At 38.3% G+C, this 12,129-nt stretch overlaps 1 protein-coding gene across 9 annotated transcripts in view; it reads right to left on the bottom strand.

The window, feature by feature from the left end:
* LOC116463750 (E3 ubiquitin-protein ligase Arkadia) overlaps nucleotides 1–12,129 on the bottom strand; it is a 116,511-nt gene that overhangs the window by 7,750 nt on the left and 96,632 nt on the right. For 5 of the 9 annotated variants that reach the window (XM_032147003.2, XM_032147004.2, XM_032147006.2 and 2 more), the window contains exons 8-10: nucleotides 8,504–8,852; nucleotides 5,552–5,677; nucleotides 4,015–4,141 (exon numbers count right to left, since the gene is read on the bottom strand). In XM_032147003.2, the coding sequence (XP_032002894.1) occupies nucleotides 4,015–4,141; nucleotides 5,552–5,677; nucleotides 8,504–8,852 (602 nt within the window). Of the gene's footprint in view, nucleotides 1–4,014; nucleotides 4,142–5,551; nucleotides 5,705–8,503; nucleotides 8,853–12,129 lie in introns of all 9 variants that reach the window. The other 4 variants (XM_058434834.1, XM_058434832.1, XM_058434835.1 and 1 more) reach the window with 1 other exon arrangement.

Raw genomic sequence — 12,129 nt, 5'->3', positions numbered from 1 at the left:
AACAGGTTTAGGTTTCTCTTAAAATATAACCTAACTCTCCAAAATGCCCAAACTTAAGCCTGAGGCTCTTAGTAGCTCAAACTTGAAAAAGAGTAAAATTGTCTTAAGATCCTGTCCATTTCACAGAGCTTTATTAAAACAACGACAAAAAATGCACACAATTTTCCAACAAAATTTCACTTCGATAAGTTTTTTACTTCACTTCTCTTAAGCTTCCTAACAGCTTGATTCTATTAGGGAAACTTTTAACATTGTTTTCTAATTTTTTGTTAGGTATAGTCAATCTTCATTATTTATGGATTACATATGTGTGAACTGACCCACAGGCTAAAATTTACATGTAACCCCATAATCAACACTTGTGCTTTCAGAGTCATTTGTGGATATGCCCGGTGGCAAAAAATTGGAGTTGCCCAACATGCAACTCTGTTTCCAGCTGAGGTAGAACAGGGCTCTGCCGTATTTGAGCTCCTACTATAAATCACTGTCTTGTTTGCAGTCTGTTTAGTGCCACGTTTTTCAGTTTTGTGCTTTTTGTTGGTGACTGTGTTGTTTAAAATGGCGCCCAAGCATAAAGCTGAAGTGCTTTCTAGTGTTCCTAAGCAAAGAAGGCTATGATACACCTTATGGAGAGAATAAGTTTCATTCGGGCATGAGTTACAGTGTTGTTAGCTATGAGTTCAATCTTAATGATTCTACAATATTTTTTAACGTTGTCTTTAAGCAGAAACACACATAAAAAAGGTTATACACTGATTAGTTGTGATCGGAGGCTTGCAAGGGTCCCACATTTGCTAACTCAGTGTTTGCAGCAACTGTATAGATCATAACTGCCATGCATAATGAGAGTATTACGAAAGCGCATTTCCGAGATACAGCACCATTCTTCCATCTTTATAAATAAATCTCTGGGCCGGGCGCGGTGGCTCACGCTTGTAATCCCAGCACTTTGGGAGGCCGAGGCGGGCGGATCACGAGGTCAGGAGATCGAGACCACGGTGAAACCCCGTCTCTACTAAAAATACAAAAAATTAGCCGGGCGTGGTGGCAGGCGCCTGTAGTCCCAGCTACTCGGAGAGGCTGAGGCAGGAGAATGGCGTGAACCCGGGAGGCGGAGTTTGCAGTGAGCCGAGATTGCACCACTGCACTCCAGCCTGGGCGACAGAGCAAGACTCCGTCTCAAAAAAAAAAATAAATAAATAAAAAAAAATAAATCTCTGACATTACATTTTAATTAGCCTACACCGAATCACAACACACTTTAAGCAGAATTTACAGCTTTAACAGACACTTCATATGTGGAAAAGAATTTAAAATAAATAAGCAATAACTTTTAACTTTCAATAGCCTATTACTTAAATTATTTACAACTTTTCTTATAACCAAGATCATTACTACTCAGCAGATAACCCAACCTCCTAAACATCTTCAAAGAAATCGGAAAGGAACTCCTGCATCCCAAATTATCTAAATCTTCACTTACCCTGAGAAGCCTCTACTCCCTAGCCTCGTTCCTCCAGCCTTTATGGATGAGCTTTTCTCCTATTTGAACTCAATCCTTATCACCCGCTCCTCCCTTCACCTGTTCACCCTGAGACATGCTTACTTCACTACTCCCCACCAAGCCTCTCTTCAGTATCTTCAAACAATTCCTCTCTAATGGTTTTCTGTCTTAACCTAAAAATACCTTAAGTTTTTCCAAACCTAAATTCTCTACTAATCCTAGAATTATTGCCAACCAAATAGGGGTTTCCTTCACTTTCCCTTCACAGCCAAGCTTATAAAGCAAGAAGGCTATATTCACTATCTCCATGTTTTCACTTCCTTGCCGTATGCAATCTAAGAGGTGCCCCATCTACACCACTCACCATTACTGAACCATTCTGACACAAAAGACCAATAACCACTCTACTGCCAAATGCTTTCAACACTTTTCAAACTTTATTTTTTTGTGATGACACCATACTGACCATATTACAGTTCACCCTTGAACAACATAAAATGGGTTTGAACTGCATGGGTCTGCTTACATGTAGATTTTCTGCCACCTCTGCCACCCTGGAGACAGCGAGATGAATCCCTCCTTTTCCTACTCTTCAGCATACTCAATGTGAAGACAATGAGGAAGAAGACTTTTATAATGATCCACTTTCACTTAACGAATAGTAAATATATTTTCCCTTCCTTATAATTTTCTTAACATTTTTTCTCTACTTTATTGTAAACTATCATTATCTATTGTAGACTATCATTATCAAGTACTTATAACATACAGAATATGTGTTGATCAACTGTTTATTTTACCAGTAAGGCTTCTGATCAACAACAGACTATTAGTAGTTAAGATTTTAGGAACTGAAAAGTTATACTCTGATTTTCGACTGTGAGGAGGGTCAACACCCCTAACCTATGCATTGTTCAAGGGTTAACTGTATTTTCTGATATTATTTTAACTGTGTTTTTCAACTTTTCAAGTCAGTTCTCAGAATCCTTTGTTCGAAGCATAGTATTATCATTTAAATACAGTATTGTCATTCTCCAAGGTTTTTTCACCCTCTTGTCACTCTGCACATTTTTCCTGAAAACCTAATCCTCTTCCATGGATTCATTACCTCTATACACTGACAGATCAAAACATATCTTTAACCCAAATATCTTTGGAAATCCAGACCATAGGCTTAACTTCCTATTGGACATTCAACTTTGATACAGATTCAGTACATCCAAGACCTAACTCACCTAACCCCTTCACCCAAACCCTAAATATCTCTCAAATGTGTCTCATCATTTTTATGCCAACTACAATTGCCTTCATTCAGGCATTCATCAATATTTACCTCTTCTACTATAATGTCCTAACTGGTTTCCCACATTTAAATCTATTTTTCCACATAACTGAGGGGGTGATCTAACTATAATCTGATTAAATAACTCTAAAATCATATATTTGATCAGGACATTTCCCCTTCAATGGTTCCTGAGTTCCAGTTTCTTGGTAGGACAGTTTTCTCACTGCTGCCTGACCCTCACTCCTAACATTAGAAACACCAGCTTACTTGGAGTTCCCAGTGCTTGTGCTATTTGCTGCATCTTTATATGCTGTAACCTCTGCAAGAGCACCATTCCAAAATCCAGTCTGCTTAGAAGTCACATGTACCAGAAAGCTTCTCTGAAAGCTTTCCTGCAGTGCCTCTACCCACAACAACACAAAACTATTCCCATTTCTGTACCACTTATATAACGAGTATGTGATACAAACAACAAACGCAATGTATGTTTTGCTGAACTTGTCCTTTAGCACTTTACAAAATCTGAACCTGATTAAATCAGATGTAGAGAATCAGTATAATCTTTCTGCAGATTAGAAAATCAGGCTGGGTGCCATGGCTCAAGCCTGTAATCCCAGCACTTTGGGAGGCCGAGGTGGGCAGATCACTTGAGGCCAGGAGTTTGAGACCAGCCTGGCCAAATGGTGAAACCCCATCTCTATTAAAAATACAAAAATTAGCCAGGCATGGTTGCACGTGCCTGTAATCCCAGCTCCTTGGGAGGCTGAGGCAGGAGAATCGCTTGAACCCAGGAGGTGGGGGTTGCAGTGAGCTGAGATCATACTACTGCACTCAAGCCTGGGTGACAGAGTGAGACTGTCAAAAAAGAAAAAAAAAAGAAAAAAGAAAATCAAGTATGACTGCATCAGAACGGATCTATTACCACTTACCACAAAATAACTGAAGCACAGTATACTCCCGACAGTGGATTAAGAGTATCTTGATATACAAAAAACCCCACACTTTTTTGTCATTTTGTACATTAAGAGTGCATGTTACGACGCAAATTATACGCGCAGATTTTAATACATCTAATACCTTTTTATAGCACAATTTTAGCTAACAAGATTACTCTCAAATTCTATTAAAACATCTATAATAACTAATACAGTGAAATATTTCCAATAAAATATTTAGAAAAGGAACTTTTAGAACATGTCAAAATTTTGAAAATTTTCCATTTTACCATTAAAGGAAGAGCTCCTAATTGTAAGTGATGAAGTCGAGGAGGTGCGTGATAATGGGCCAAGTGAGGATGCAATGCACCAGGTGTATAAGTAGCTGCGGTCACTCCAGCTTCAATTCCCAGTTCCCTGACAACAGGATGAGAACAGTTTAATCCTCCTTAGGGTCTCTTTTTTATCAACAGACACAGGGAGTTATGTTTACACTTAAAAAAGTAATCTAAGGTTTCTTAACTTACAAAGCTGAGGAGAGATAATTTAGCCCAAAATATTTAACTAATAATTTCAAATTTATTTTAGAACTGAAAGCTGAAAAAACTTAAATTTTGTGGCAATGAGGAGCAAAGCATTTGTACTTGGTTTCACATCTTACAAAGGAAGGAAATATATGGCTACGAAGGTCCCTTCCAAGATAAAAGCCTGATTCTACTTGAGGAGCATACAACATAGAATTTACTTTTTTGGTGTATCTGAATGTTACAGACACTCTCTGGGTTTTTGTTTGCTAGATATCATCTCTTGGTTGTTGACATTAAGGACAATTAGAATAGCAAACTCTTCTACACCTTATAAAAGAAGGGCAAACAATATTTTAGAAGGGATAAAACTGTTATATGCTAAGTCTTCATTTACTTATTCTCATTTTACGTTCTGCCTCAAAAGTCATTGTGGTTCAAGATCTCAATGAATGCCCACACACAATGGATTCAGAAAATTAATTTAATGAACATCTGCTCCCATTTATCTAGGAAAGACCACAAATCTAGGAGAATGAAGGCTAAATTTCCCTTGTCAATGGCAGGTGAGGGTGGTGGAGCAAATCTGAGTACAAAGGTGGGGGTCAGATAAAGAAGATGTGAAACGTAGGATCAGTCGAGGGAGTCAACTTTGGTGGTAACCCTGAAAAAGAGGAAAAAAGGTCCACTCCTCTTACTTACATGGGAACTCTAAAAAACCTAAACTCACAGGAGAGAGTAGCATGTTGTTTACCAGAGGCTAGGGAGGGGGTGGGAGGTCGTGAATGAGGAAAGGGGAGATGCTGGTCAATGGGTACAAAGCTTCAGCTAGGAGGAGTAACTTCTGATATTCTACTGCACAGCACGGTGACTACAGTGAAGAATAACGTACCGTATATTTCAAAACTGCGACAAGAGAAAATTTTAAATGTTCTCACCACAAAGAAATGATCAATATTGGAGGTGATAAATATGCCATTAGCCTGATTCAATCATTCCACAATGTATATATGTATTGAAATACTATGTTGTACCTCCAAATATATACAATTATTATTTGTCAATTAAACATAAAATAACACCTAAAAAAAAGTTCTACTCCTGCTTGATATGGTTCCCTGCCCCAGCTCCTATTCTTTCCTCTCCAAACCTCTATCTGCCCAGAGGCAGTGTCTCACAGCTAAACTGGGGATTAGTTTTCTCCACATCACCCTTCTGCAAAGCAATCAATCACAAGGCATCTCTTCCAATAGTTTTACCACAAGCTGTGAAGCAATGTTTTGAAATTAAAGAAGATACTGACCAGGCAGACCTCTCTGGAGCCTGTCGAGGATGTGAGGACATAGTCTGAGGCACATGAATATGATGCCCATGACCATAGTTTGGGTGCATCCTATGTGGATGGGGTGGGGGGCGTTCATGTGCCCGCCTGGAAACACAGAACACAAAAAGACCACTGGAAATAATTGAATAATTGGTTATTTCTTTTCTTAATGTAGAAAAAAATCCCTAGTATTAATACTATAAACATCTATAGATTAGTCATAAAATAAATTTTATAACAATTATAAAAATATAGAAAATTATTTAATTGTTAATAAATCAAGAAACCATCACCTCCTCCATAAATTCTAATTGCTCATTTATTCCAGTGCTTCCAATTCAAATATCCAAGGAAAAAGGTAATTTTAACATTATCTTGTATACCTTCTTTACAAGTGATATTTTAAATACGAGAATAATACGAATTAAATAGAAATAAAATTTTTAAAAATTAAATACCCCAGGCAAATGTTGTAGGCACAAATAAATTATTGTATATAAACATTAAAGGACAAACTGAAACCTTAATTTTGCTTCATTTACTCTTATATTGTAAAGACATTCAACCATTTTAATGGATGAAAGTTTAAGACAAAAAAATGTTAACCTTGTGCATTTTTTTTTCAAAACACATGTAATACAAGTTAATACACCTAGGAAACTTGTATTTAGCTTGATTCCTTTTTTTTTTTTTTTTTTTTTTTTTGAGAGGAAGTCTAGCTCTGTCACCAGGCTGGAGTACAGTGGTAATCTTGGCTCACTGCAACCTCTGCCTCCCGGATTCAAGCAATTCTCCTGCCTCAGCCTCCCAAGTGGCTGGGACTACAGGTGCACACCACCACACCCAGCTAATTTTGTATTTTTAGTAGAGACGGGCCAGGATGTTGGCCAGGATGGTCTCAATCTCTTGACCTTGTGATCCGTCCACCCTGGCCTCCCAACGTGCCCAACCTCCATTCATACTCTTTATTCTGCATCCCAGTTTACTGTATTTTCTCTTCCTAAAGTCAGTTAACAGAAGACACTAAAAACAACTTAGTTTCAGGGATTCATTTTTTGTTTCTTTTTTTTTTTTTTAAGAGGCAGAATCTTGCTCCAGGATCAAGTGCAGTGGCACAATCATAGCTCAGTGTAACCCTGAACTCCTGGGCTTAAGTGATCCTCCCACCTCAGCCACCTGAGTAGCTGGGACTAAAGGTGTGTGCCACCATGCCCAGCTAAGATTCATTTTTATAGTCTAATTATTTTATATTAGTTTTTAACACAATTGCAGATTTTGCATGTTTACTAAACAACAATTTGCCAGTTACTGGAGGATAAGACTGTTAAACTGGCAATTTTCTATATAAAAGGTTACTAAATTAGAATGGCAGCAACAGCCAGAGATTTGGGATACAATCTTAAATGACAGAAGTAAAACAAAAGGTTACACAAGAGCTGGATCATTAATTAGATCAAGAGTTTGGCAAACAGGTTATGTGAAGGGTAAAACGGGAAATTTTTTCAGCTCTACAGGCCATATGTTCTCTGTTGTAACTACTCAACTTAGCCTTTGTAATGTGGAACAGCCACAAACAACGGACACTTTTTCAGTTTGTTTGTAACTGAAAAACTGCAGCTGTTTTCCAATAAAATTTTGTTTACAAAAATCGGTAGGCAGAATTAGACCAATAGAGTTTGCTGATCTGAATATGAAAATCAGATCCTGAATACTCAAAAGAAAAAAAAAAGGATTTTCATAAACTTGAAGTACAATATTTTCACTGTCATTCACTGAAAATTCTATTAATACTTTCCTTCCCTCTCGTTAGTAACATTCAAATCTTTGATATCTTTAGATCTTATTCCTCAGAATCATCAATTTTAACACTGATTTTTACCACATGATATTGCAGAAACAGACAGACAAAAGATTAGTTCACATCAGACCAGTCTGGGTATTTTGTTTTAATTGGTTTGCATAAAGATATTACCCTGGGTCATATGGTAAAACTGGTCAGATTTTACTAAATAATCTGGTATAAACTTGTTTTTTCAACACATACAATTTAGGGAAAGGCAGGGGAAGGTTCTGGTTAGCAAAGAATCAATTACTTAGTGAACTGAGGATTTAGTATAGTTACTTTTTTGGGGAGAAGGGGAGAGACAGGGTCTCGCTGTGTCACCCAGGCTGCAGTGCGGTGGCATGATCGTGGGAGGATCACTTAAGCACAGGAGTTCAAGGATAAAAGAACTATGGTTGCACCACTGCACTCCAGCCTTGACCCCCTGGGCTCAGACGACCCTCTCATCTCAGCCTACCGAGTAGCTGGGACCACAGGAGTATGTCACTACACCCAGCTACTTTCTTTTTTTGGTAGAGACGAGGTCTCCTTATGTTGCCCAAGCTGGTCTCAAACTCCTGGGCTCAAGCGATCCTCCTGCCTCAGCCTCCCAAAGTGTTGGAATTACAGGTGTGAATCACTGCAGCCACCTATCTTTTGTTTTCTACTGTTGTTAAAGGACACAGGGTCTTGCTCTATCACCTAAGCTAGAGTGCAGTGGCACAGTCATAGCTCAGCTTTGAACTCCTGGGCTCAAATTATCCTCCTGCCTTAGCCTCCTTAGCAACTGGGGATTACAGGCATGAGCCTCACCCAGCTTAAAGTTACATTATTTCTAAAGACTTCACGATTTTTGTTGTTGTTGCTGTTCTTTGTTCTTTTTTTTTTAAAAAAGAAAACAACAACAACAACAAAAAAACAGTATTTCACTGTGTTATCCAGATGGACTCAAACTCCTGGGCTCAAGCAATCCTCCCTGTCTCAGTCTCCCAAGCAGCTGTGCCTACAAGTGCACGCCACCATGCCTAGTTGGATTTCAGAGTTATAAAGACCAATGGAAGTAGAAGAAAAAGCAAGCTTGACTTTCTTTTTAAAAACGTAAAACATACGTTGGATGCTGCATCATCCTCCTCCTTTGAACTTCCATCCTCTGCATCACTTCATGAGGATGCAGTCTCTGTGCTGGAGGTGCTGTGGCTGGAATATGGTGTGAAATTGGCTGGTGTGTAGGAGGAAGATGCTGAGGGATTGGTGCAGCTGTACTGGCTAAGTGAGTTGGTGGTGGGGGTGCCACAGGATGAGATGTTGCATGAGAAGATATTTGAGAATGGAAAGCATGTACAGGATGAGGAATAACATAATCCACTTGAGGTGGAGGCTGAGTCTGAGGAGGGGGATTTCCATGAGAATGCGGGCAGGCAGAAGCTTGATGATGAAGTGGCCTTGTCAAAGAGGCATCTGCAAGAAAAATATTTTGAGTATGTTACACAGGCACCATGCAGTTGAACATATATTGCTATTATACATTCCTATCGTATTTTTAAAGATATTATTTTTATGAATACTTGATCAAGTAAAGTATTCAAGCAACTGCTCAAGCAACCTGCTCCCTTCTTAGAATAATCTTGGATATCTTCTTATGTCAATATATATTATAGTTTAACTTCACTCACAGCTTCACAACATTCTATTATATGAACACACCAAAATGTACTGACAAAATCCCCACTGATAAAAAAGAAACCCAAATGCTATGATAAATATCTGTGTATATGCTCACTCCTGCACTCACTCTTTCACTTACACACACATATACACGCATATATAGAGATCATTTCTGTAGCATAAATTCCTGTAAGTAGTTGTGGGACAGAAAGAAAAAAATAAATTTAGATGCCAGTTGATAAAAATACCCTTTCCAAAAGGTTGCCATAATTAATATTTCCATCAAGAGTACACAGGAAGGGCTGGGCACGGTGGCTCACACCTGTAATCCCAGCACTTTGGGAGGCCAAGGTGGGCAGAGTCACCTGAAGCCAGGAGTTCGAGACCAGCCTGGCAAACATGGCGAAGCCCCGTCTCTACTAAAAATATAAAAATTATCCAGGCATGGTGATGCACACCTGTAATCCCAGCTACTTGAGAGGCTGAGGCAGGAGAATCGCTTGAACCTGGGAGGTGGAGGTTGCAGTGAGCCGAGATCATGCCACTGCACCCCAGCCTGGGCAACAGAGTGAGACTCCATCTCAAAAAAAAAAAAAAAAAAAAAAGGAGCACACAAGGCCTGATTACCCCCACATTACCACTAAATTTTTAAAATAAATGCCAATCTGAGAAAAATCTTTTATTTCTTGACCACTTGTATTTCTTCTCAGAATTATCTATTTACATGCTTAGCCTATTGTATCATTCACCTTCTTCTTATTGACTTGTAAGTATTATTTGCATATATGGAAGCTCTGTCATAATAGGGTGTAAACATTTTTCCAAACTGTCTCTCTCTCTCCCTACCCCATGTCATTATTCCTGTGCTACATTAAGGTGAAGGAGGCATATTTGTTTCCCATCAAATATGGAAGTAAAGTCCTTAATAAGATGGCTCCTCCCATTTCTTCATTCTACATCTCTATGTTTCAAAGTGACTGCTGAAAAATCCCTCTGAGGAATACACATCTTTCTTACTCTTAGAGATGTGCATCTACTTAACATGTTAAAAAAAAAAAAAAAAAAGTTTGTCTCCTTAGATTTCAATCCAAGTTTCATTTTATTGGAAGATGTTCTTGGAAGTCTGATATAGAGCAACAGCCATTCTCTAGTTTCATTACAGAAGAGTTTCCAATTTTTAATGCTTTTGATTCATTCAGCAAGGGCAGAAGTTAGGTAACCATAACTCAACTATATTTTCAAAGTATGCCTTGTTAGCACGTACTTAAAGGAAACTTTCAACAAACCTAATTTTTAGAAGTTGCAAGACAAATTTTTAAACCAATTTTCTAAAAGTTCTGTTTTCAAATCAATGCTTTACTCTTCAAGAAGGCACAAAGCTCAGTAGCTCTTAATCACAAAAAATGAATCCACTATGTTTTATGATTGTTAAGTATCCTTTCTCAAATTCACAGCATTTTTTCTAGTTTCAAAGTTTTATATTTGTATAATCATTACACAACATTCACAAATATTATGAAGCAAGAAGTTTGTTTCAGAACTACTCTTCAGACATCACTTTAATTCACTGTTTATCTAAACAAAACAGGTTGCTGACCATTTTAAGAGTGATATATTCCACATTCCCAAAAACCCTTTCCCTTCCTCTATTTGTGTTCCCAACAGTTAAAAAAAAAAGTTATTGATATTGTTTCCTAGACGTTCAATGTATCACTTGCAGATGTAATACTATGATTTATTCCAACATTTACTCACTACATTCCTATAGCTTTACAGTGTAGACCATTTGCTTTGTGATTAATCATAAGTAGCCTTATCTATACCTCTCTCTCTCTCTCTTTTTTTTTTCTTTTTTTGAGACGGAGACTCGCTCTGTTGCCCAGGCTGGAGTGCAGTGGTGCAATCTCAGCTCACTGCAACCTCCATCTTCCGGGTTCAAGTGATTCTCCTGCCTCAGCCTCCTGAGTAGCTGCGATTACAGGCACCTGCCACCACACCCGGCTAGTTTTTGTATTTTTAGTAGAGACAGGGTTTCGCCATGTTGGCTAGGCTGGTCTTGAACTCCTGACCTCAGGTGATCCACCCGCCTCAGCCTCCCGAAAGTGCTGGGATTACAGGCGTGAGCCACTGTGCCTGGATTTTCTTTTTTTTTTTTAAGAGACAGGTTCTCACTATGTTGTCCAGGCAGGAGTACAAGGATTATTCACAGGTGTGATAACAGCACACTGCAACCTTGAACTCCTGAGCTCAAGCAATCCCCCTGTCTCAGCCTCCTGAGGAGCGGGAACTACATGCTCATACTACCAAGCCAGGCCTTACATATCTTCTCAATACATCTTATTAATAAGATAGCAAAACTTTTAAATAATAGCATTTCAAGTACAGTTGTTTTATCACTTCATCAAGGCCACAAACCTTTCAAAAGCAAGGAGAGACATATTCTTACTCCCCAAGTATTGTTGTTATACATATAAATGTACTTAAGAAACAGCCAACTATTCATTTGGATCCAAGTATGACAATTTATAGCCGACAGGAATTATTCCCATTTTACAAGTGCAAAGAATGTAAGGACAGAGAGATTAAATAACTTATCCAAAGTCACTAAGCTAATTAGTCAGAGCTGGGAGGTCAACTCAAATCTATCCAATTCTAAAGCTAGTGCTCTACTACACCATACTGTCTTCCCCAGTTCATTCTGGATGAAAAAAGGTTTAAGAACCACATGTTTCACACATGAACTAAAGCATACAGGAAATGTTTTTTAAAAGCACGGGCAAGTTGGGGAGAGAATACACACACTCCTTCAGGAAAAGAAGCCCAAAACAGAGTTATCAAAATGTCTCTAACAGAAAAAATACAATTTAAATTTCCTACCTTTATTCTCATTAATACACTCCTAATGAGGTGGGTAAATTGATGCAGCCCCTTGGAGAGAAACTTAACAGTATTTATCTGAAAGTATATCCCTCTGACATAGCAATCGCATTTCCAGGAGGTTATACTATACATAAACTCAACCATAAACAACTTAAATTTCCATCAACAGAAGACTGATTTAATATACAAT

Source organism: Hylobates moloch, unplaced genomic scaffold (genome assembly GCF_009828535.3).
Source record: "Hylobates moloch isolate HMO894 unplaced genomic scaffold, HMol_V3 SCAFFOLD_58, whole genome shotgun sequence".
Classification (NCBI taxonomy): Eukaryota; Metazoa; Chordata; class Mammalia; order Primates; family Hylobatidae; genus Hylobates; species Hylobates moloch.
The sequence above is the reverse complement of the archived record's forward strand: the minus strand, read 5'-3'. Positions and strand labels throughout refer to the sequence as shown.